The following is a 22,741-nucleotide window of genomic DNA, read 5'->3' on the forward strand; positions in this document are numbered from 1 at the left end:
ATATATATATATATAAGCCATCAATAATCAGTTAATTAAATTTCTTAGTCTACACTTAAAGGAATTCAAGGACTCCACATTTCTTACCTCTAGAGGGAGATTATTAAATTCATTAAAACCCTTAAAGAATAAAGAATTCATTGTACCTCTATAATTTGTTTTAGAAATATATAGGTTTCTATTATTTCTTGTATCATAATGATGGACATCCCCACCAAAAACAACATATTTACTGAAATATTCTGGTCCCAATCCGTTAACTATTTTATACACAAAAACCATAGTTGAGAAATACAACTTCTGTTCAACTGACAACAAATTTAAAGTTTTTAACATATTTACTATCGGTGTACGGCGGTTTGCTGTTAGTATGATCCTCATGGCACGATTTTGCAGTTTTTGTAATTGATTCAGTTGATGAAGATTAAACATATATAAAACTGATGCACAGTAATCAAAATGTGGCTGAATAATAGAATGAAATACTGTAATCTTGGTTTGAGTTGTCAAAAATATTATCCTTTTTCGCGTGACGGTTATCCTTAATTACGTGATGGTTATCCTTAATTACGTGGTTGTAGAGTTGCTTTTGTACCTAAATAGTTGTATTGACATATGCATTTTCTGAGAATTAAATTTTATAAATTTAATTTCTATAAAAATTACTGAAAAAATTTAAATATTTATTAAATTGTTAAGATAGGTAATTATTATAAAATGAAATAGTAACCTCTATAGTTTAGTTAGTACTATTTTTCTTCGTATTTAAATAAAATCGTTATTCTAAGTTGATTAGAAGCTGAGATAATTGTTTTTTATTCAATCGCTGTAACGTTAATTATTAATATTAAGAGCCGAAATTTGGAGAGAGTATACATTAGGTGCTATATTTTCATATGTCAATACAACTATTTAGGTACAAACGCAACTAATGATCGAAACTCTACAACGCCTGTGAGCTTGGGAAAAAGGGTCATTTTAGATAACAAATTCCGCCAACGCCAAACTAATGAAGCTTTCGGGCTGAAATTTTCACCACTTATTGGTGCATAGAGCTTAAATAATCCTGAATTACAAGTGTCTGGTGAAAATTGCATTAATTATTAGCAATTGAAAAAACGGCCATTTTCGACCATTTTTGAGCTCTCGCGCATAAACAAGTTATCGGAAATTAATCGGACTTGTCTCATTTAAAGAATTATTTAATACCTACCTTTTTTGTATAATCCTTTTTTCGCTGAGTAACAGTTTTTTTACGCTACTCAAAAAACCACTTTTCCATAACTTTGACCATTGTTTAAATAAAGTTTTTCAACTAGTCTCGAGTAGATTTTTTGATATTTTGTTTATAACACGTTTCCGAATAATATTCCGCAGAGAAACTTCTAATAGTATTTTTTTCCCGAAAAAAGTTATAATGACTGGACTATTATGTTCCATTAATTATTCAGTTTGTAGTACATATACTTTATTGTGTGACTTATTGCTTTTTAAAGAGTAGTGTGGCACCTACCCATTTAATATTACAGTACATCTAAAAAAAACACTCACTCATCCGTCCATACCACTTTGTTAATAAAGTTGGGATCCGCTGCATACTGATTTTGGAAAAATTGCAAAATTGGGGATATCAGCTGTTTCTCTTCAACGTTCGGACGTTCTATAATCCGCCACCGCATTTGATTATCTTTTTTTTGTTTTTCATTTTCTGTCTTTATTAGGCCTTTCGAATACATGGTTAAAGTTAATGACATTATGACTGAATCACCCTGTATATTAGTATGGGTGCAAGTGAACGAAATAAATTCATTATTTTGTAAATCGGCGACTTTATATAAAAATCCTGAAAGAGGTCAATTTTTATTTCTAAAAGTGCGTGATGCGAAATATTGGTTTTATACAGGGTGTCGCGTGTATAATCTATAAAAATTAAACTACAGCTTGCTAACGATATTTGTAATAGAAAAGTCTTACACGAAAAAGTTCTATTTTTGCGTTTTTTTTTCGTAAATTAAAGTTCAATTATAGATCAAAATATTTCCTCCGGAACGGTCCTGCGTGTGCTGTGCGATGTTACGTGTTGTAGACCAGCCGCGTAAACAAATCGTTGTTGAAAAATAGAAAGATACTTCTCAATTTTTGGGGAATTTTTCAATGCAAAAGTATAAACTAAGAAAAATATATATTTTAAAAAAAAAACTGATATTTTCTTATTATAATAATTAACAGTAATTACTATCTTAAATGCATTGTTGCTACTGCAAGAATTCGCAAACAAAACCACATCCCTATGACAAACAAAATGAAATAAAACTTACCATTTCTATGTTGAAATTGATCCCCATTAGCGCGGATACAGGCGTGGCACCGACGCCAACGCCACCAATTTTGGTGAATATTTTCCCAAATTCCAGGTTTTCCCCTAATTGTGTCAGCAGCTTTAAGTATACGGTTTCGTAATTCTGCCACCGTAGCAATTAATTGTAAACCAATGACTTCAAGTGACTCCCAAGATAAAAGTCCATTGGATTTAGATCGGGTGACCGAGGTGGCTACGGCACAGGACCAAAACGTCCAATCCAATGCCGAGGAAACATTCCATTCAAAAGTGTCGTTACTTCTCGAGTACTGTGTGGAGGAGCCCCATCTTCAAGATAAAATACAAGTACATCGCCTATTAGGCCAGCCCAAACATTTACCGAGAACCGATGTTGAAAATGAGTTTTCCTAATCGTGTGAGGATTTTCATCGGCCCATATGTGCATATTATGGAAATTCACTACATCACGGGTAAATGTTTCCTCATCTGTTACACAAACATAAGCAGGAAAGTCTACTTGATTGGCACATTGCCGTAAAAACCATCTGCAAAAACGCATTCGTTGATCACAATCCGGGGGTAAAATCTGTTGAACTGGTTGCAGATGATAGGGGTGCAACAGCTAGCGCCTTAAGATGCGATGCACGGTACGAGATAAGGTTCCTATTTGCCGTGCGAGAGTACTAATTGTGGGGTCTTCGTCAAGATTTTCCAACACTGCATCTTCAACATTAAGGTTCACTTGCTGACCACGTCCTTCTCCTCGAGGAATAACACTTCCTGTATCTCGCAGTCGCTGAACCCACTGTAGGATTGTATTTGCACATGGGGGTGACGTTGTGGCCATCGTTCACGGTACAACCTAGTCACCAAGAGCGCATTTTCTCCGGCTGCACCATATACTAACACCATACCGACACGTTCGCAAATAGCAAAGTTGTTTTCTCAGTTCATTGTAAAACTAGTTTGTGCAGAAACTAAAAAATTAAGCAAAGTAGGAAATACAAATCTCACTTTTAATGTAATTCTTATTTTTTACTTCTTTATAAAAATTACACTGCCACTATAGTGGAATTACAAAACAAAAAGACGATGCTTAATATTTAATAATTATGTGAATAATGAATTCAGTACAAATACAAAATCAGTTGACTGCACAAATTTTTTGACAATGTAACCTAACCTTCTTTTAGTATTACTAGTATTAGACTATACCGACTTAAATTATGAGGTTGCATCTTGGGTCGCATAAAAATATTTTCAAAGTTTTTAATAATTAACACAGGGTCGGCATTCATTTTCGTTGAAAAATGAACTTTAATTTACAAAAAAAAAACTGGAAGATAGAACTTTTTCGTATAAGAGTTTTCTATTACAAATATTATCAGGAAGCTGTACTTTAATTTTTATAGATTACACACGCCACACCCTGTATATAACGTCATCTGGTGTGACAATGATGGTGTCATGTTGTTGTTGATGTTTCTTTTTTAAATATGAATATAGGTCCTACGACAGCTCCTTCAAACGCTCTTGTAAATTTAGGTAAAAGAATTTTGTATAGTGCCAAAAGAATTATAAAATTGCTATTAACAAATTACTTCAGCAATGTAATCTGTCGTTTCTACGTGACTTTCTTGATGCCTTGGTAGTAAACCTAATACATTTTTTCCTATCCAAATGTAAATAAGTAAAATAACATCGATATTCATCATTCACAACGTAATTTGTTTATTATGCACTAGAAACCAATTTGTTACTCTACTGACAAGACCGTATGTTGTTGGTGTTGCGCAAGTGGTCCCATAACCATGGAAGTACATCTAGAGAAAGAAGCATTCGTGGTGGGGGAAGTGGCAAAATTGAGAGTAGATATAGACAATATGTCCAACGAAAGAGTTGAGAGCGTTCTAGTTAATTTGATAATGGTAAGTTAATTTCTTATGTATCTTTCTAGTTAGCTTCAATCTCTGTCATTAAAAGTATTTGCTACTGAGGAAAATTCAGTAATTACCAGAGAAGACTTATATTGATAAATAAAACACTACTTATCTCTTTTAAGTGACTTTGTTCAAGTCCTGATCAACTTCTCTCTCTTTTCAGAAAATTAAGTCCAAGGTTTCTGCCTCAACAGACAGAGGCAAGAGCAACCGCGAGTTACTAGCAATTAACAGTTATACAGGCGTTGCGGCACATAGTCAGCGGTCTTACGATCTTAATTTAGAAATTCCTCAGTCTGCTCAGGTGCCCAATTTCGATCAATGCAAACTCTTCAGTCAGGAAACCAAACTAGAAGTGAGTTAAAGTTTTTATACTCAAAAAAAGTCTATACCATTTTTTAATCTTAAACACTTGAGCCAGTTAGTGTTTTGAATTTTTAGGTAACTGCAGTTATACCAGAATGTCTCACCAATATGAAGGCGGTTTCATATGTCACCCTGGGTCACATACCTATCGACGGGTTTAGTGAAAATCAAGGTGATTTTTTAATGCCCACTGACTTTTCGCTTTGAAAAATATTTCTTGATACGGTTTACACCATAGATTTAAAAAGACAAAGATCGGACATGTACTACTGCGTGCATTGCCAATTTTCCATTTCCTGCAGCCACCGCCAACTACGCTATTTTGTAGTTTGTAGAGATAACTTTACTGACTTATAACGTATACTGCAAGTCTGTTGTATAATAATAATTCCCCCACCTTAGTCACCCAAGCGCGGAGAACAGCAACCTTTCTTCTTCTTATATCTCCTTTGCAGATAAATTCTAACCTTTGTTAACAACATCTTCTGTTCTAATTAAATTTAATAAATTTTTTTATCAGCGTATTTACCAAATACACACCTACCTAATACTGATGGAGTCATACTCCTATATGCGCCTGGACTCATAAGAGTAACTAAATAAGAGGCTTTTATGGGATAGGGCGGATCGAACAAGCATTCACTGAGGCCATCTCACGTTGTTGTAGCAAAACATTGTCCTTTATGGAAATTGTTAAACAGAAATCTGCAACCACAGATCGAATCTGTATTTCCAAGCTTTCAATCAACAGAAATAGAATGCGTTGACTGAAATATTTCAATCAACGTGGAATGTTGGAGGTTTGAGGTTATAGTTTATCTTCAGTTCAGGTAGGTTGCCGCGTTTTGTGCATTAATAAATTTGTTTTGTTTTAGATTAATGTAATAAGGGATTTATTGAATTAGTCATCTGAACTGCCTTACTGTATTTTTATTCTTTTTTTTATTCAAAATGAGTTTACCTGGTAGAACTACACGTAAATGTTGTGCTCCAAATTGCAAAAGCACTTACTATATGAATGTCTGTAATGCGTCCTATAGAAATAAAAGTTTTTTAAAAATTACAAAAGACAGACAATTACTGTGGATAGAATCTGTTCGAAAATTATGTAAATCAGACTTTACTCCGACAAACACAGATCATTATTTTTATGAAGACCATTTTGAGTTAAAATGTTTTAAAAACAGTTGGTAGGAATAGTCTCAACAGAAATGCTCTGCCGACATTATTTTTAATTATTATTAATTGTAATAATATCACCTTGGAATCCTTGGATAGTATCCAATATTCAGCAAAACAATTTGTTAACGTAACATTAAAGAATTTTCAGAGTACGAGCTGCCAAACTTCAAAATCGGATAATTTTTCACCTCCACCTTTTAAAAAACCGAAATACACCTAAGTATTCAAAATTGTTATTTCCTACAAGCGCTACTGCGAGCACCAGGACCATTACTGAGATTACTGATAGCAAGTTCAATGAAGAGGAATCAAATACTGGTCATGTCAAATAATAAACAAAGAACATTTTTAAAAACTATGAATGTTAAGAGAATATCTCAACTTTCAGATAAACATAAAAAAATGTAATATCTAGATCGTCAACAGAAAATTCAGATTCTGAAATTAAAAAGGAAACTATTAAAATGTAAAAGTAATTTAGCTCATGTTTGTAGTATCGCCTATTCTAATTTATTTGCAAAATTAAGTCGACATCTTGATCCAGTAGGAGTAAAATTTAAAACGACCTATTTATAATTCAGAAAATAAAGCACTTGCTTTAGCGATTTACAAACGTGGGCCAAGGTGCTACAGGTTTTTTTTGTGCTGCCCTCTAAATCTTCCATAAGGAAATATTTAGGCCAAATACCTTTAAATGTTGGGATACATGAAAAGTTGTTACGTAAATTACACAGGCCAACAAGGAAAAAATTCCAGAGATCAGACAATACGTTTCCGAAGGCATTTGGCGCGCTGAATCCGAATCTGGCCTCAGAATTGATCCATCACCCTAGGTTTCCGAGATATTCTAACCTAAAAGTGCAAAAAACACGTATTTTTGCTATTTTCAAGGTTATGTAACTTGGCGAAAAATTTTTTTTCTCAAAACTGAAAATATCATTGGAAACTACTATCTTTCCCCTTCAAAACACATTTTTTTATTTTTAAAAAGCTTTATTTTTCGCGGAGATATCGTCGATTAAAGATGATCAGTATAGCTACCTTATTACCATGGCTCGACCTATAACACAATTTCACTAAGCTTTACGAGCCTTATATGTCAGGAAGGTTAACCCCAATAACCCAAATAACCCAATAACCCAATAGGGCTTGGGATTAACCTTCCAGACATATAGGGCTTGAAGTTAACCTTCCTGACGATGAAGGCTTGCTCCGTTTAGTGTTGTGGGGTTATAGGGCTTGGGGTTAACGTTCCTAACAATTAGGGCTAGCAGCGCTCAGTGTTATGGGGTTAGCCATGATGTAATAATATAGCCATACTGGTCATCTTAAATTGACGATATCTCCGCGAAAAATAGAGCTTTTTCCAAATGCCTTCGGAAGCATAGTGTCTGATTTCTAGAATTTTTTTTTTAAATTTTGTCGGCCTGTGTTATCAGAACGTGTTAGTAAAATGATTACAAGAGATAAAGTTTGTTGTTTAGTATTTGATGAAATAGCTCTGTTGGTCTAAATCTAAATTATGACACTTGTAAAGATCAAGTAACGGGATATGTCGATCTTGGGTCCCTGGGTAGACAAAATGAGGTAGCAAATCATGCTCTAGTGTTTTTGGTATTAGAAAACATTGGAAGCAACCTATCGCGTATTATTTCACAAAAGACGTTATAAAAACAAAGGATCTAAAAATTTTGTTAATTGAAATAATTCCAGCATTGCGGTCTTGTCCTATATACTACGAGTACTTCAATTCCCACATATAAAAGAAATCAGAAGTACATCGTACTGATGAGAACCAATTAGTTCGAAACAAATGTTATTAGTCATAATTTTTGGCAAGTAACTGTGCAATATTATTTTACATAAAGCAGGTAAATAATTTTTTAATAACACTTCTTTAAAATTTGCACATTTTAATGGTTTCTTAAAAATAATAATAATAACAAGTCTCCCTGTACATTTTTTGATACTTAAATATTTTCTAATTCATATCAGAATGAAATTTTTTACATTAAAAATCACTGATTTAACTTTTTCATTTAACCAAGTGATAATTAAAGTGTTTCAGAAGTAATGGGTCATGGAACAGCTGTTAATGGTTCATGTTAATTTTAATTATTAACTTCAACTATTAGTAGCTGTTTTGTGATCTATTACTTATGAAATACTCTGTGTATTTTATTACGTTTAGATTTACCGCCATTATAATGCAGCGTATTCTATTAGATAGTAGAATTAGAGGTTATTCTATTTGTGTTTTCCCATGCAGTTTCCTTAATTATTTTATGGTCTGTGTGTGTCGTTTCACTACACATCAGCTCTACTCTGGCGTACTCTGCCACTGCTGCCGGCAGAAGACACAGAAAAAAAACCTCTTATTTAGTTACTCTTATGGTCTTATGTCTGGACCCATGGGGTTCACTGGACCGTAAGATGCGGCTGCGGTGCCCAGCGTTCCTCTATTTGAGGTTGTGATGTCCTTATGCACCTCACAACTTGTTAAGTACTGGATTAGAAATCATACAAACGGTGTTTCCAATATTAACATATATTTAAGAATATTGTACAAAAACATTTACAATTGACATTGATTAATATTAAAATCAATAACTACCAAAAACAACGTATGCGCAGCCGCCATAATACTATAGAGGTGGTGGAATCAGGTAGAGATGTTTTAAAATCTTATGAGCTTTGACCTTCATATGCGCAGAAACATAATTCCGACCGTCGCCTAAATTATTCTACGTCTTAAAAACATTACACCTATTATTCACAGTCTCTCTCTCGAGCTCTAGCGTAAACAAGCCTTTGATCCGATTACAAATATCATAATAAAATGCCCTATTCTTTATTATTTTAATTTAATCAATAAAAATATATATAACGAACGTTCGCCAGTTGACTTTATTGATGCCCGAGCGCCTTAGTTCATGTCTACTTGTAATGATGCACGTGGTCTAGTTTTGAGTCAATGTTTTCACAACGTGCTTATTAGAAAATTATGGGGATACGCCACGCCTTTCGCGCATTTCCCGGCTTATGAGATATTAAAAGACCTCTAACGTGGAGTTAATTTGTATTTGATGATGAAGGTAAACGCTAAATTGTTTAGCTAGCAACTTCGTAATAAATGAGGTTAGGTGTACGAAATGGATTTTTTTGGATCTACGCTAAATTTGCTAGATTTTATTTTTAACAAGGGAATGTGTGTATTCATTTTTCTTTATTATTGTCATTATTGTTATTATAACGGGTAGTATCATTCTTATACACTACAGTTCTTTAAATATAGACATCAGGGGACAAAAATGAGTACCTACCTATAACGTATTTATACGAGACGGACAGAAAACAGTCCAAACAGGTACTTGCCCTAATCTAGAACATTGCGTCACAAAAAAGAGGGGATCCGTCCAGTATGTCTCATAGATTTCTGTAGTAATCGCTTTCTAGAGGAGTTTGTTCAAGTTAGGTTCAAAACATAGTGCCAATCCGGACATTTTGAATTCAAATTCAGTTTCAATGAATCAAAATACTGTGGCTACACTGGTCTGGACTATAGCCAAGTCAACTTCTTTTCTGTGGCGCTATATACTTTATAATATAGCAACTAGAACATCGTCATTCATAAACGACAATATTACGTTATACGTATTTTTGAAGTGTCAACATTTTTATTTTTATATATCTGTAAATAAACATGTACAAAACTGTGTTTGGTTGTTTTAGTTATAAGGTGATCATTTGTGTGTCTTATTATGTTATCTGTCAGTAACAAAAATGTAGGCCTCTTGCACGTATAGAAATATCGTATTTAGACTTTGTCTGCTTGTAAGAAATTATAAAATGTCTATTTTATGTATTCGAGATGTTTATAAGGCGATATTACCGTTGCTTGTATAATAAATTGTGGCAACGAACACTTAATGTAAAGTTAGAGCACGTATATATTAAGTTTTTCATTTCAATTTTTTAGCGAAAAACTGGATCAACAAGGACAGGTAGACTTATCGAATGCTTTTGATAAACAAGGCCATAAAATTGTTAAAAAAATTAAATGCTTTGATCTATCAAAGAACTTGCTACTTCTTTTTGAATCTTAGTTATGATCTAGACCAATGATTCCCAAAGTGAATTGCTTTGAAGTTTAATTAATACTAATTGCTAGAATATTCTCTTAAGTACAATCGACCTTTTTCATTTTACTTATAAATTTATTGTTGTAGGTACTTTGGTTATTGAAATTTAAGTTATTATCTCCTTGTGTATCAAACAGTTTAAGATTTATTATAAATTTCGCAGTAAAGTAATTATATTATTTCAAAAAATTGTATAGTGGGCTATTCGCTTTGTGGTCTTGCAACTTGCACTGGCAGCTGTCAAAAGCACAATTGAAGTTGATGAATTTGTAACAATTCAATATTATAAAGGCGGGGGTCTATCCAAAACAGATGAAAGTGGCACGTGATCTACGAAACAAAAAACTTTGGGACCTCTGATAGTCAAATAACTTAACAGCTATTAAGTGTACAGCAAGGTTCCATTTTAGGGCCACTTCTCTTCATAATATCTATTAATGACGTTGTAAGTTCCTGCAAGATCAAATTCTTAACGTATGCAGATGATATTAAAACACATATTTGTGGAGATAAGAAACGTTAAGATTTCGAGGAACCTTCAAAAGCTTTTGAACCAGATAAACTTATGGTGCCTAGAAAATAATTTGCACAGGGAATTCTTAACAGATCATGTATAATTATCATATTGATCGTAGTGCTTTGATAGATCTGAATTTATAAAATGCCTTGGTGCCTATTTTTGACTCTAAAATTACTTTTCAGAACTTTACTACATACAGAAATGACTGTTTCTTTTGCCAGCAAGATTCTAAAGTATTTAGCAGTTTTGTCAGATCCAAATTGGAGTATGCTTTGGTAGTTTGTAATCCCGTTTATCAAGTTAATTGGCATTACTTGTCTTCAGGTAAATCTTGCTTGTTAATTATTTTTATATTACAGCGAAATTCGTCCTAGTGTGCTTTGCACATACATTTGTTTGCTTAATTGTTTCTATCATATTTTTAGAAGCTTAGAGGTTATTCTATACTGTTATTAGAAACCCATGGCAAGTTCGAGAAACAAGAAATATATTCACTCCATCAAATACATGTATTTGTTTAACATGTAAGAACATATTATTCGTTTCTGAAAAAAACTATATTTATTAGATTATGTCCAATACCAGCATCTGTTTACTGTAAAAAAAATATTGACAACACAGAAACTTTTCTGTCGGTGCATCTTCTATGGTCCATGAGAAGTGTGACGTTTTCCTTCTTGAAATTCGTTCAACCTTAAACATCAAATATGACATATATTTGAAAGAAATAAAAAAGGGATATACTCATACTTGGATATAGTCATGGTTCCAATTTCTTTTACTGTAAGACGAATATCGAATTCTTTCTCCAAATCTTGCCTTATCTCAGCTGCCGTCATAGAGTCAATTCCCAATTCAGTTAAAGTGGAGTTAATGTTCATGGATTTGATATGGTTCTGACCTGAAAAAGAATTAATTCCACTGTACCGATCCCGGTTTATTAACTGAATATCCACAGTATTGCTTAATTTTGTAATAAATGGATTCGAACGATTCTGTAGAGGAGATACCAGAAATGGTAAAAGAAGCAACAGCCGCATTTTCATGCATTTTCATCATCACATTTAGGATATTTACATACCTAGGGTTTTGGTCACTATATCAGAAATGTTACGAGTTGTATTCACTTCAAGTTTCTCTGCTGGTACGAAGCTAGTCACTATTGTAGTTTCTTTCTGACTTAGTAAAGTGTCTATGGCTTGGAGGCAGCTTGAAATGTTTTGCTGTAATGTTCCACCTACTTCCTCAAGCTCCATCGCTTCCGCAACTAAACCTACCTAAAAATCATGGAACTATGTATAAAATATTGAAGTTGAAATAGTGTGTATATCCCATAGACCTCTTAAAAATGATTAGATGAACACACTGTTGAAGGTCTATGAAAGGAAAACAGTTATTTATTGTATAGTTCTCCATGTGCGGTAATTTCCATATGCTAGAAACTTGTGGAACAGTATAGAGCAATATCTACGCTTCTAAGGACATGAAATAAAGAAATAGAACGTTATCAAATAAATAAGTAAATACTAGGGTGATTTTCGTTACACTGCTCTCCTCCTAAAGATGATCATCTCGATCAGGAGAATTCTCTCTGATGGGTGCTCGGTTTTGGGTCACACAATCCAGATGAATAACCTCATTTTCGTTTGGGTCTCTCTCGGGATCCTATAGACCAAGTCGGTAATTCTTTTGACTATCGTATTGGGCCATCCCAGGAATTTTGGAGCTTTCCAGATTCCTCTTACATGTTTGTACAGCCATACTAAATCTCTTGCCTGGAATCCACTGGTGTTGACTCTGACATCGCACCATGTTTTCATCCGATTGCTTTCAAACTCGATATTCTATCAAACTATGCCATAGATGGCATTGATTCTTTTGTCTGACTCGGATGGCTAGTTTTCCGCTGTGTTAGCCCCATCTGCTGAGGTGACCAAAAACAATGTCGAAGGGTAGCCTCAATTCTCTACCGAATACTATGCTAGTTGGTGTTCTACCGATAGTCTCATGGACTGTTGATCGATAGTGTAATAGAAAAAAAGCACATGTCGGTCCCAGTCGATTTGACAACTATTTTAGGTGATTCTTCAGGGTCACATCGTTACACCTTGCCGTTAGATTGTGGACGTAGGTGGTGTTGTTCTGGTTTTTGATATTCATCAATTGGCAAACCTACTCCAGGTTTTTAACGAGAACTTCTGCTACTGTCACTATCTCTTTTAGTTAGGGATAGGATATACATACCTCTGGCTATTTACTGAAGTGAGGAGGTAAATATTTTAAGATTCTGTCCGGAGAAACAGTCCGGCGACGTCTACGGCAATTCTTTCATAGGAAGCTCCAATCTACTGTTTCATTTGGCTTCAACTTCTAGTTCCTTAATGCTGGAACAGTCAGCATTTACAACTGCTCGGAATCCCAGCCATTAGAACCTTTCTCTAACTTTATTTCCGTTAAGACTTTCCCACTGTCCCTTGAGTAACCTCTTTTTCTAGGTTAAGCGAGTCCTATATTGCCCAATAGCATTTTAGCGATGGTTTGTCCAATATTTCCGTCCACGTCTATATCTCATGTTTCTTTCAACTAATAATCGATTATAGACTATTATATCGTTGTATTCACTAAGTTTACTACTTTTCCACGTCCATCCTACAAAATTGCTGTTGCTTCAAATTCTTTTGTCTCTGATCGATTGCAGTTGGAACCAAAATAATTACCAGAGCGATTTCTGAAGAGCCAAAGGACAAAATTAGCCTGTCTTCTAAAATCCCACACGTTAATATTGAAGACCGAGATAAACCCATTTACAAATAATTTCTCCAAAGATAGTCCAAAAACTTCACTCTTGCTCCAAAATTTGCTAGACCAATATTGTGAACCCTTTGAACATGGTAAGGATAGATCAGCTGTGTATAAAATCTGAACCATACTATTTAGGAGCTGATATGTTCTGCCAAGACCATTTTTTTGAAGTGATATTCCAGGATTGTCCTGTACTCTATTCAAAATTCGTTCTTCAACAGCTGGAGCTGAAACCGTACTCATTTGCCATGATCTCGAAAGACCGGTTTCTCTTTGGCTGGTGGAGAATCAGGATATAAAACCTAACGCGAAGGGCACCATATGGTGCAAACAACACTGAAGCTGTCTAATATACAGGGTGTCCGGTAAGTACCTCCTAATCTCTCGGGAGCGTATAGGGGAGGTCAAAATAAAACTAGTCTTTCCTATAATTTTTTTTCCTAATGTGCCCCCTAACGGAGTTATGGGGGGTCAAAGGGGTACCTAGAAATTAACATGTAGGGTTATAACTTTGAAACCACCCTGTATATTTTAATAAAATTTTCGTACGTTGTATTACACATGGAGCTCTACGATTTGATGCTAAAATCAACTTTTTGCTCCAGAAACGGTCTGGCCCTATCACAATTTTTCTCAAAATTTTGACAGAAGTAATTTTATCAAACTGAAAATATTATTATTAGATACTCTGAAGGGTTTTCTTTAAAAATGGTACTCTTTATTTATTTCGAAAAAATGAACGGTTTGCGAGATAAATCGGTTTTGAAAAAAATTGGTAACAAATACAACAACAATTAAAATTTATTTTTTTACAATAAAATCATTCCCGCTAGTGCCAGCCTACAGATTCACCATAAACATTTACTGGTGGTGAATTAAGGGAATGAATAATGCCGTTTCTTGTAAAATCAACATCTATGACCAAAATACATCTACAAATTATTATTGCTCTTGTCTCCATGGAGTTCTTTTCTATTGTTTTCGTTGTTAGACCCTGTTGATTTTAAAGTACTTGTCAAAGGCGCGTGACAGAATAAAAATTCAATTTTATTGTGGTATTCGTTTTAAGCCGTTAGAAATAACATTTAAAAATGGAAGAATATTCCTGTGCAGAATATGCTGATATGCACCTAATTTATGGGGAAGCATTATGCAACTCCGTGGAGGCAAGAAGACTTTATGAGGAAAGGTTTCCGGGTCGACATTTGCCGAGTCCAAAAACTTTTGAAAGAGTTGATCGTAGTTTAAGAGAAACAGGTAAAAAAAAATAGTGAAAAACGTTAGTGAAACTAATTTCTTCCGAATCCTTTATTTAGGAAGCTTTTTGCCACGCCGTGGTGGAGCAGGAGCCCCGAGGAGAGTACGAGACCCTCATGTAGAGGAACAAATATTGGAAGACGTTGCTAATAATCCTTCAAATAGCATAAGGAAGCTTGCGGCGCAAAACAATGTTACAAAATGGGCTGTACATGAAACTCTGAAAGAACAATTGCTTTACCCGTACCACATCCAAAAAGTACATGCTATGTCTCCAGATGATTATCCAAAAAGACTTCAATACGCCAATTGGTTTTTACAGCATCATATTCGGAATCATAATTTTGGTACATCTATTTTGTTCACCGATGAAGCAGGTTTTACAAGAGACGGCATAATTAATTCGCATAATCTACATGTCTGGGATGAAGAAAACCCTCACGCTTTAGTTCAAACTCGCTACCAACAAAGGTTTATGGTGAATGTGTGGGCTGGCATTATCGGGAATCATTTGATTGGTCCATTTATTCTGGAGCAAAGACTTAATGGTGCTCTTTATTTGCAATTTTTAGAGGAAAATCTAAATATTTTGTTAGAAGAAGTGCCCCTTCAAATAAGAACTGAAATGTGGTACATGCATGACGGTGCACCACCCCACTTTGATCGTTTAGTACGTCAACATCTGACGAATGTTTTTGGTGATCGATGGATAGGTCGAGGCGGACCTGTATTATGGCCACCTAGGTCGCCCGACCTAAACCCATTAGACTTTTTTCTGTGGGGTCATTTAAAAAATAACGTTTATTCAACACCCGTAAATAGTAGAGAGGAACTTCTGCTGAGGCTAACACAGAACTGTGACCATCTCCGCAATAATCACGGAATATTATTTCAAGTGCACCGGGAAAACATTCGTAGGATTAGAAAGTGCATTGAAGTACGGGGTGCTCATTTTGAACATCTACCGAAGTAACATTTAGGTACCTTTGTTCATTGTTGAATGTTCTTTGTTGCATGTCTTGTAAGTAAGTTATTTTTCAAATGTTATTTTTAATTGGTCACTACTTGCTCATAAAGTATAGCCAACCCGTTCAAAGATTTCTGGACTTGATAAAGTTAAAGAAATTAAATGCATGAAATAATATGTAAAAAAAATAAATTTTAATTGTTGTTGTATTTGTTACCAATTTTTTTCAAAACCGATTTATCTCGCAAACCGTTCATTTTTTCGAAATAAATAAAGAGTACCATTTTTAAAGAAAAACCTTCAGAGTATCTAATAATAATATTTTCAGTTTGATAAAATTACTTCTGTCAAAATTTTGAGAAAAATTGTGATAGGGCCAGTCCGTTTCTGGACACCTGATAATAGCAAAAAGTTGATTTTAGCATCAAATCGTAGAGCTCCATGTGTAATACAACGTACGAAAATTTTATTAAAATATACAGGGTGGTTTCAAAGTTATAACCCTAAACGTTAATTTCTAGGTACCCCTTTGACCCCCCATAACTCCGTTAGGGGGCACATTAGGAAAAAAAATTATAGGAAGGACTAGTTTTATTTTGACCTCCCCTATACACTCCCGAGAGATTAGGAGGTACTTACCGGACTCCCTGTATAGGAAGCACGTGTAATTTCGAATTTACCAAAAAAAGAAAATGAAAATCATAGATGGTTTGTGTACACAACTAACTGCATTCGTATATATTTTACTACTGAATTGTCAAAAAGAATCGAGGAACAATCTCTTTTCTTTCTGAAATCTTTTACTACAACTCGCCATCTACTTGTTGAAAGTGTTGTTAGATTATCTATTTGTATCTTTTTAAGGTGTCTATATGACGTGAAACATAATCAACACTAACCTCCCCAATTGCACCCCATTCAATAGCCAGCGCAGGATATCCATCCTGTCTTCTTTTTTCGCAAATCCTCTCCATCACAGAATTGGCCATTCCGTAGTTAGTTTGCCCCACGTTACCCCTTCCGCAAGACACAGAAGAGAACACAACAAACTCACTGCAAAGAAAAAACATCGATCTGTTAAAAATTTAATTTCTTACTCTAGCAATATAGTTCACTTGATTTAATTATTTCAATAAAATATAAGCTAAAGCTGAAATATTAAATGCATTAAAGCTACTTTTGGCTGAAAGTTTTATTAACAGTAGCAACGTAGTTTAATTATTACAGCAGCAAGAGACTTTAGTCAGTGTTAGTGGCCACAGTTAGGTCGCTTTTGAATAGTCATCGGCTATGGGAAATCTTGTTTCAGTTGCTGCAATTGAATTGTTTATCTGTATACAAACTTTTTTCCGAGTATTCTCTTGTCTTAGTTTAAGTAGCTACCACCTACCTTAGATCGGGACACATTTTCCTAGACAACTCATCCAAGAATGCTGTAGCTATAGCCTTTGGTGCAAAAGACGTCGAAAATTTTTCCTGCGTCTGGTTTTCAAAAAGACTGTCCTGGAGGACTACAGCCAAATTGAATATAGCTCCTATCCTGCCTAGCTGTAAAGACTCTTCTAAAAGTTTTCTGCAGCCAATTCTTGTTGTTGCGGGCGCCGTTGATATTTCCACTTCTGCCCCGTAGGAGCGCCACACCCTGGAAGCACAGAATTGTTAACGGAAATAACGTGGACAGTTATTTTGTTTTTTTTTACTTAATTCGCCTGTCTTGGTAGCCGTTACTTATGCTTTTTCTCGAATTCAGTACCAATTTTTGTGCTCCTCTAAGTACCAACCAATTAGCCAGTTCCAAACCGAATCCCCCTAAGCCTCCTAGGATAACGTACGTTTTTTCAGGGTCACAGAGGTATCTAGAACAGCAAAAATAAAGAGCTAGCTTGAAATTTTCTGTTACAAATAAATAAACTAAAGCATGAGTAAAAATATTTTATCCGCAATCTTATAATCGTACATTTATCCACACATATGAACCGTCTAAAGTGATACTTTATCCAGTAGTGGAATAAAGTAACTTACCTCGACACGACAGGAAACTTTTGCACAGTGGGCACAACGACGATTTCTTCTTCAGGCTCTCGTATCTTGATCAGAACTTTCCCGGAATGGCTCAAAGTCATGGACCTAAAAGCTTCTACCTCGTTGTACTTGAAGACGATTCTGCTCAACGGTTTAACAGCTCCATCTTGTAACGCTTTGATGAATAAGCCAGCTACTTCCGTTTTTACCGTATCACCTTCTTTCATGAACTGATCTACCGTGACTTTGTGGTAACTAGTTTCTTTTTGGAAAGGAAGCAGATTGACGTGATTGCTGCTGGAAATGTTGCTTGTGTCCACTTCTATAAATCTACCACCCTTACCCAGGCACCTTAGTGAAGCTTCGATGGTAATTTTTGAGAAAGGACTAAGTACAATGTCAATGCCTTTGCCGTTTGTTTCTTTATGAATCATCTGCTCAAAGGATTCGTCGAGTGAGTAACCAATGTGGTTATCTGAAAGTTTAAATCATATATCATTAAGTTTATCGGAGGCAAAGACCACAGTACCTTTTAGTTGAGGAAAAGTGCTTATTAGAAATTTTCTTTCGGCTTTCGTATTGACAGTCGTGTATATGGTGCAATTGTAATATAAGCAAAGACGTATAGCTGCTTGTCCAAATACTCCAAATCCTGAATGGACTAATATAGTTTCCCCTTTCTTCATTTGCCCACGCTGTGAATAAATGTGGATTAAAACGTATGATATATCAGATAATGCCTAAAACATTCTCGTAATTAAACTTACCATCAATAAAGCGTATAGAAGTGTTACATACGCGGTAGGTACAGTGGCTGCTTCTTCCATATTCCAAGAATCCGGTATTTTAAAGGTCAGGTAGGGGTCGGCTAACACTAGACTTGACGGTGCTTCAGAAGCAACTACACCCATAACCCTTTGTCCTCTAAAGAAAAAAAGTAGGTTACTTTCATAATGGGGCAACCCCTCACACTACAAGAACAACAGTTCAATATTTAGTTGATAGTGCCACTCGTGTATTATTGGTTGCCTATGATCGACAGTCACGTGGGCTTATAATCATTTATGAAAGCTCTGAGCAATAGAAAATCGTCGCCATTATTAAACTATAGGCAAGGTACAGTCAAGGCTAAGTAGATATTTTTTACACAGGAAACAACAATTTGTAATAATTAGTAATTTTCAGATTCACTTCTGCATTTACCGAACATCTCTTCCAGAAAACTCGAACCCCTTGGCACTTTCCTGGTCCAACCTTTTTTGACCGTTGGCAACAATGCGTCTTTTTACAGAGACTATCATGCCTTCCTTGAAAATTGTAGCAGCATAGTACACCTGAAACATTGTTATGTTACGCTATCTCAACATTTTACTTATGAAATTTGCTCACATGAACTAGCATTCTTCCTGAGGGAATCTTCGTGTCATGCTGAAGAAATCCTTCCGTCCACTTAACTTGATATAAACCCCCCAGTGAAATTGCATCTACAAAGCAGTGCTCTCGTTCTATAGTGTCCTGTTGATTCAGTGGAAGAAACCTGTAAGTCCCCCACTGTCCATTTTTGTATACATTAACGGCCATATTTTTCTTAAGCTGTTCAGCTATAAAGGGGTGCGTTGATTGGAATTCTTTGTCTTCGTCCATCAAGTACAGGCATCTAAGATGACTGCACTCTGGTTCCCTCCTTAGGCAATTGACGAGGCCTAGCATACCATTATTGTGTTCCTTTTCTGCATGTAGTATTAAGTCATCGTTGTTCCTCAAGGCGACTTGCACCAGGGGTATCCAAGAGAAGTCGTTGGAGTTTATTTTCACGTAATTTGTGTTTTTGACTTTTCCCTGCTTTTGGAGAAGTACCAGTGTCTCCGTCAATGTTCTGTGTACTGTTACAACGACAAGGCTAGGATGGTTAAAGTGGGAATAGTCGTAGTCCAAAGGTTCACGAGATATGATGAAACCATTTGGTTTCAGAGCAGCAAGTGATTGCTCTAGAATCTAGAATAACAATTATTTTGGTACGTTGGAAGTATAAACAATTTAGTTTTGATACTAATGCCAAAAAAGTACATTATAATGTAGTTGTGAAATAAGCCATTATAAGCGAGATGTGTGGTAACAGTTGCAGTTTTTTAACGAAGAACAAACTTGAAGAGATATTTTAAAAAGCTAAGCAGTCAAGTTTAGGTTGTCATCATCTGTCGTCGCGGATAATTGTTGATAAGTACAGTATTTTTGATTTTCAGTTTGACGCATCTTTAAAATTATCTAAAGAAATGTACGACAAAGAATGTTCGTTATTCAAAGTGTGGAAGACAGAAAATGCAGTAAAGTGTCCTCCGAAGAAGTTTTCTTGAACGACAAGAATGCTAATACCCCCACTACTGTTTGTTCTACGGTTTCTGAAGTCAATATTAATAGAATGATGCCTCCCAAAGAAAATAAGCCCCTTTGTGTTAGCTTTGGTAGTGAAATCCAATTTCACAATGCAACATTGCGATGTAGATCTTTGTAAGTCTTATATAATAGAAAACTAGCCTGATCGAAACTAACTTATCAGTTTAGGTTTCTTTTATTAAAAACCGACTGGTAGTCCAGTTACTCAGGGTTTTTACTTCCGAATTCTTTATAACTGAACCGATTGACGTGAAATTTTTACTGAATGTGGGGAATGCCTCAAGGAACAAAACTTATATAGTGACGAAGTGTGATTATGCCCTGGGGGTGGTTCCCACCCTTTTTTGGGGGTGGAAATTTTTACGCCCAAAATAACCACAGGAATCGATAGAGGAGTCAATTTTAAGTAACAAATGTTATATAAAGTTTTTTGGATAATCTTTCCGAGTAATTCGTCATTGAAAATGTTGATTTTTTACTGAAAAAGTGCTTGTTTTAGGACAATTTTTTGCAACTAACTCATTGGATTTAACGAAAAAGTTTTAATGAACAAAAAGAAAGGTAATAAAAAACAAATCTAATGGCATTATTTTGGTTTTCTTTAATTGCAATATAAACGGAGTTATGTATTTTTAAACATTATTATATATGTTGGCTAAAAACTAAATTGGAACCAGTTAACGTTAAATAACGCCAAAACCATAAATATTAGGAAAAAAACTATTTGAACCTTGTTTAAAGTACTTTGAAAACCTTTAAAATGAGCTGTTTTAAAAGTCTAGAATCAAAATTAACGGAAATATGATCGAAATAACATGATAGTCTCATTTTTTTAAGAAAAAAATAATAAACAAATCTGTGCCTTTGGCGACGGAATTAAAATTAAATGCAATCCATTTACAGATTTCTTCATTTATATTCAAAGAATATGTTCTGGGTCTTTAGCTTACTTACAAAGCATGATTTCGAAAAAAACTTAATTTTTGAAAATGTAAATTTTTCCAATTTTTATAAAAATTCGATTTTTAAGAAATATTTTAAAAATACAAGAGTAAAAAAAATGCTTTATTTTTGCTGAAGATTTTGCTTTATTTTTTATTCCTCTAAAATTAATATTAATCTAGATATTGCCATTTTAAGTTTTCATATGACTGAGAGAACCACCCTTTTCGAGCCCTTTAAACCCTTCAAACTTAAAAATGAAGGGCTAAAAAAAGATCAACTCAATAGTTCACGTAGCCCTTACAGTTCCCTGCAAAATGAGCCTTTGTGCGATTAAAAATCTTAAAAAGTAGGAAAGTTATCGTCAAAAAAATAAACACGTGTATAGGTGATAATTTTAGGAAAATTTAGGTCAAACAAGAATTTTGAAGCATTTAGATCTTTTTTGTATATATATACGTATTTAATGTGTATATTCCAATAAACCAGTACTATATTATAATACACACTATACTACACACACGTATACACACACACACACACACACACGCATACGCACAGGCACAGGCACACGCACACGCACACGCACACGCACACCTACACACACACACACAGACGCATACGCACAGGCACAGGCACACGCACACGCACACGCACACGCACACGCACACCTACACACACCTACACACACACACACACACACACACACACACACACACACNACACACACACACACACACACACACACACACACACACACACACACACACACACACACACACACACACACACACACACACACACACACACACACACACACACACACACACACACACACACACACACACACACACACACACACACACACACACACACACACACACACACACACACACACACACACACACACACACACACACACACACACACACACACACACACACACACACACACACACACACACACACACACACACACACACACACACACACACACACACACACACACACACACACACACACACACACACACACACACACACACACACACACACACACACACACACACACACACACACACACACACACACACACACACACACACACACACACACACACACACACACACACACACACACACACACACACACACACACACACACACACACACACACACACACACACACACACACACACACACACACACACACACACACACACACACACACACACACACACACACACACACACACACACACACACACACACACACACACACACACACACACACACACACACACACACACACACACACACACACACACACACACACACACACACACACACACACACACACACACACACACACACACACACACACACACACACACACACACACACACACACACACACACACACACACACACACACACACACACACACACACACACACACACACACACACACACACACACACACACACACACACACACACACACACACACACACACACACACACACACACACACACACACACACACACACACACACACACACACACACACACACACACACACACACACACACACACACACACACACACACACACACACACACACACACACACACACACACACACACACACACACACACACACACACACACACACACACACACACACACACACACACACACACACACACACACACACACACACACACACACACACACACACACACACACACACACACACACACACACACACACACACACACACACACACACACACACACACACACACACACACACACACACACACACACACACACACACACACACACACACACACACACACACACACACACACACACACACACACACACACACA

General features: G+C 35.7%; 2 protein-coding genes across 3 annotated transcripts in view; one reads left to right on the forward strand and one right to left on the reverse strand.

Annotated features, from left to right (window-relative positions):
* The window catches only part of LOC108915201 (arrestin domain-containing protein 3-like), a 13,926-nt gene extending 9,093 nt beyond the window's left edge, over window positions 1–4,833 (forward strand). The window contains exons 4-6 of the mRNA XM_023455305.1: window positions 4,066–4,248; window positions 4,424–4,615; window positions 4,702–4,833. Of these exons, the coding sequence (XP_023311073.1) occupies window positions 4,066–4,248; window positions 4,424–4,615; window positions 4,702–4,833 (507 nt within the window). The remainder of the gene's footprint in view (window positions 1–4,065; window positions 4,249–4,423; window positions 4,616–4,701) is intronic.
* A 3,970-nt stretch (window positions 4,834–8,803) lies between these two features.
* LOC108915506 (fatty acid synthase-like) overlaps window positions 8,804–22,741 on the reverse strand; it is a 44,466-nt gene continuing 30,528 nt past the window's right edge. For both annotated transcript variants that reach the window (XM_018721566.2, XM_018721559.2), the window contains exons 18-28: window positions 18,908–19,513; window positions 18,722–18,852; window positions 18,286–18,442; window positions 18,048–18,213; window positions 17,519–17,993; window positions 17,197–17,352; window positions 16,887–17,138; window positions 16,396–16,549; window positions 11,552–11,747; window positions 11,221–11,371; window positions 8,804–11,163 (exon numbers count right to left, since the gene is read on the reverse strand). In XM_018721566.2, the coding sequence (XP_018577082.1) occupies window positions 11,115–11,163; window positions 11,221–11,371; window positions 11,552–11,747; window positions 16,396–16,549; window positions 16,887–17,138; window positions 17,197–17,352; window positions 17,519–17,993; window positions 18,048–18,213; window positions 18,286–18,442; window positions 18,722–18,852; window positions 18,908–19,513 (2,493 nt within the window). In that variant the 3' untranslated portion in view covers window positions 8,804–11,114. The remainder of the gene's footprint in view (window positions 11,164–11,220; window positions 11,372–11,551; window positions 11,748–16,395; window positions 16,550–16,886; window positions 17,139–17,196; window positions 17,353–17,518; window positions 17,994–18,047; window positions 18,214–18,285; window positions 18,443–18,721; window positions 18,853–18,907; window positions 19,514–22,741) is intronic.

The sequence above is a fragment of the Anoplophora glabripennis genome, unplaced genomic scaffold (genome assembly GCF_000390285.2).
Source record: "Anoplophora glabripennis isolate ALB-LARVAE unplaced genomic scaffold, Agla_2.0 scaffold155, whole genome shotgun sequence".
Lineage (NCBI taxonomy): Eukaryota > Metazoa > Arthropoda > Insecta > Coleoptera > Cerambycidae > Anoplophora > Anoplophora glabripennis.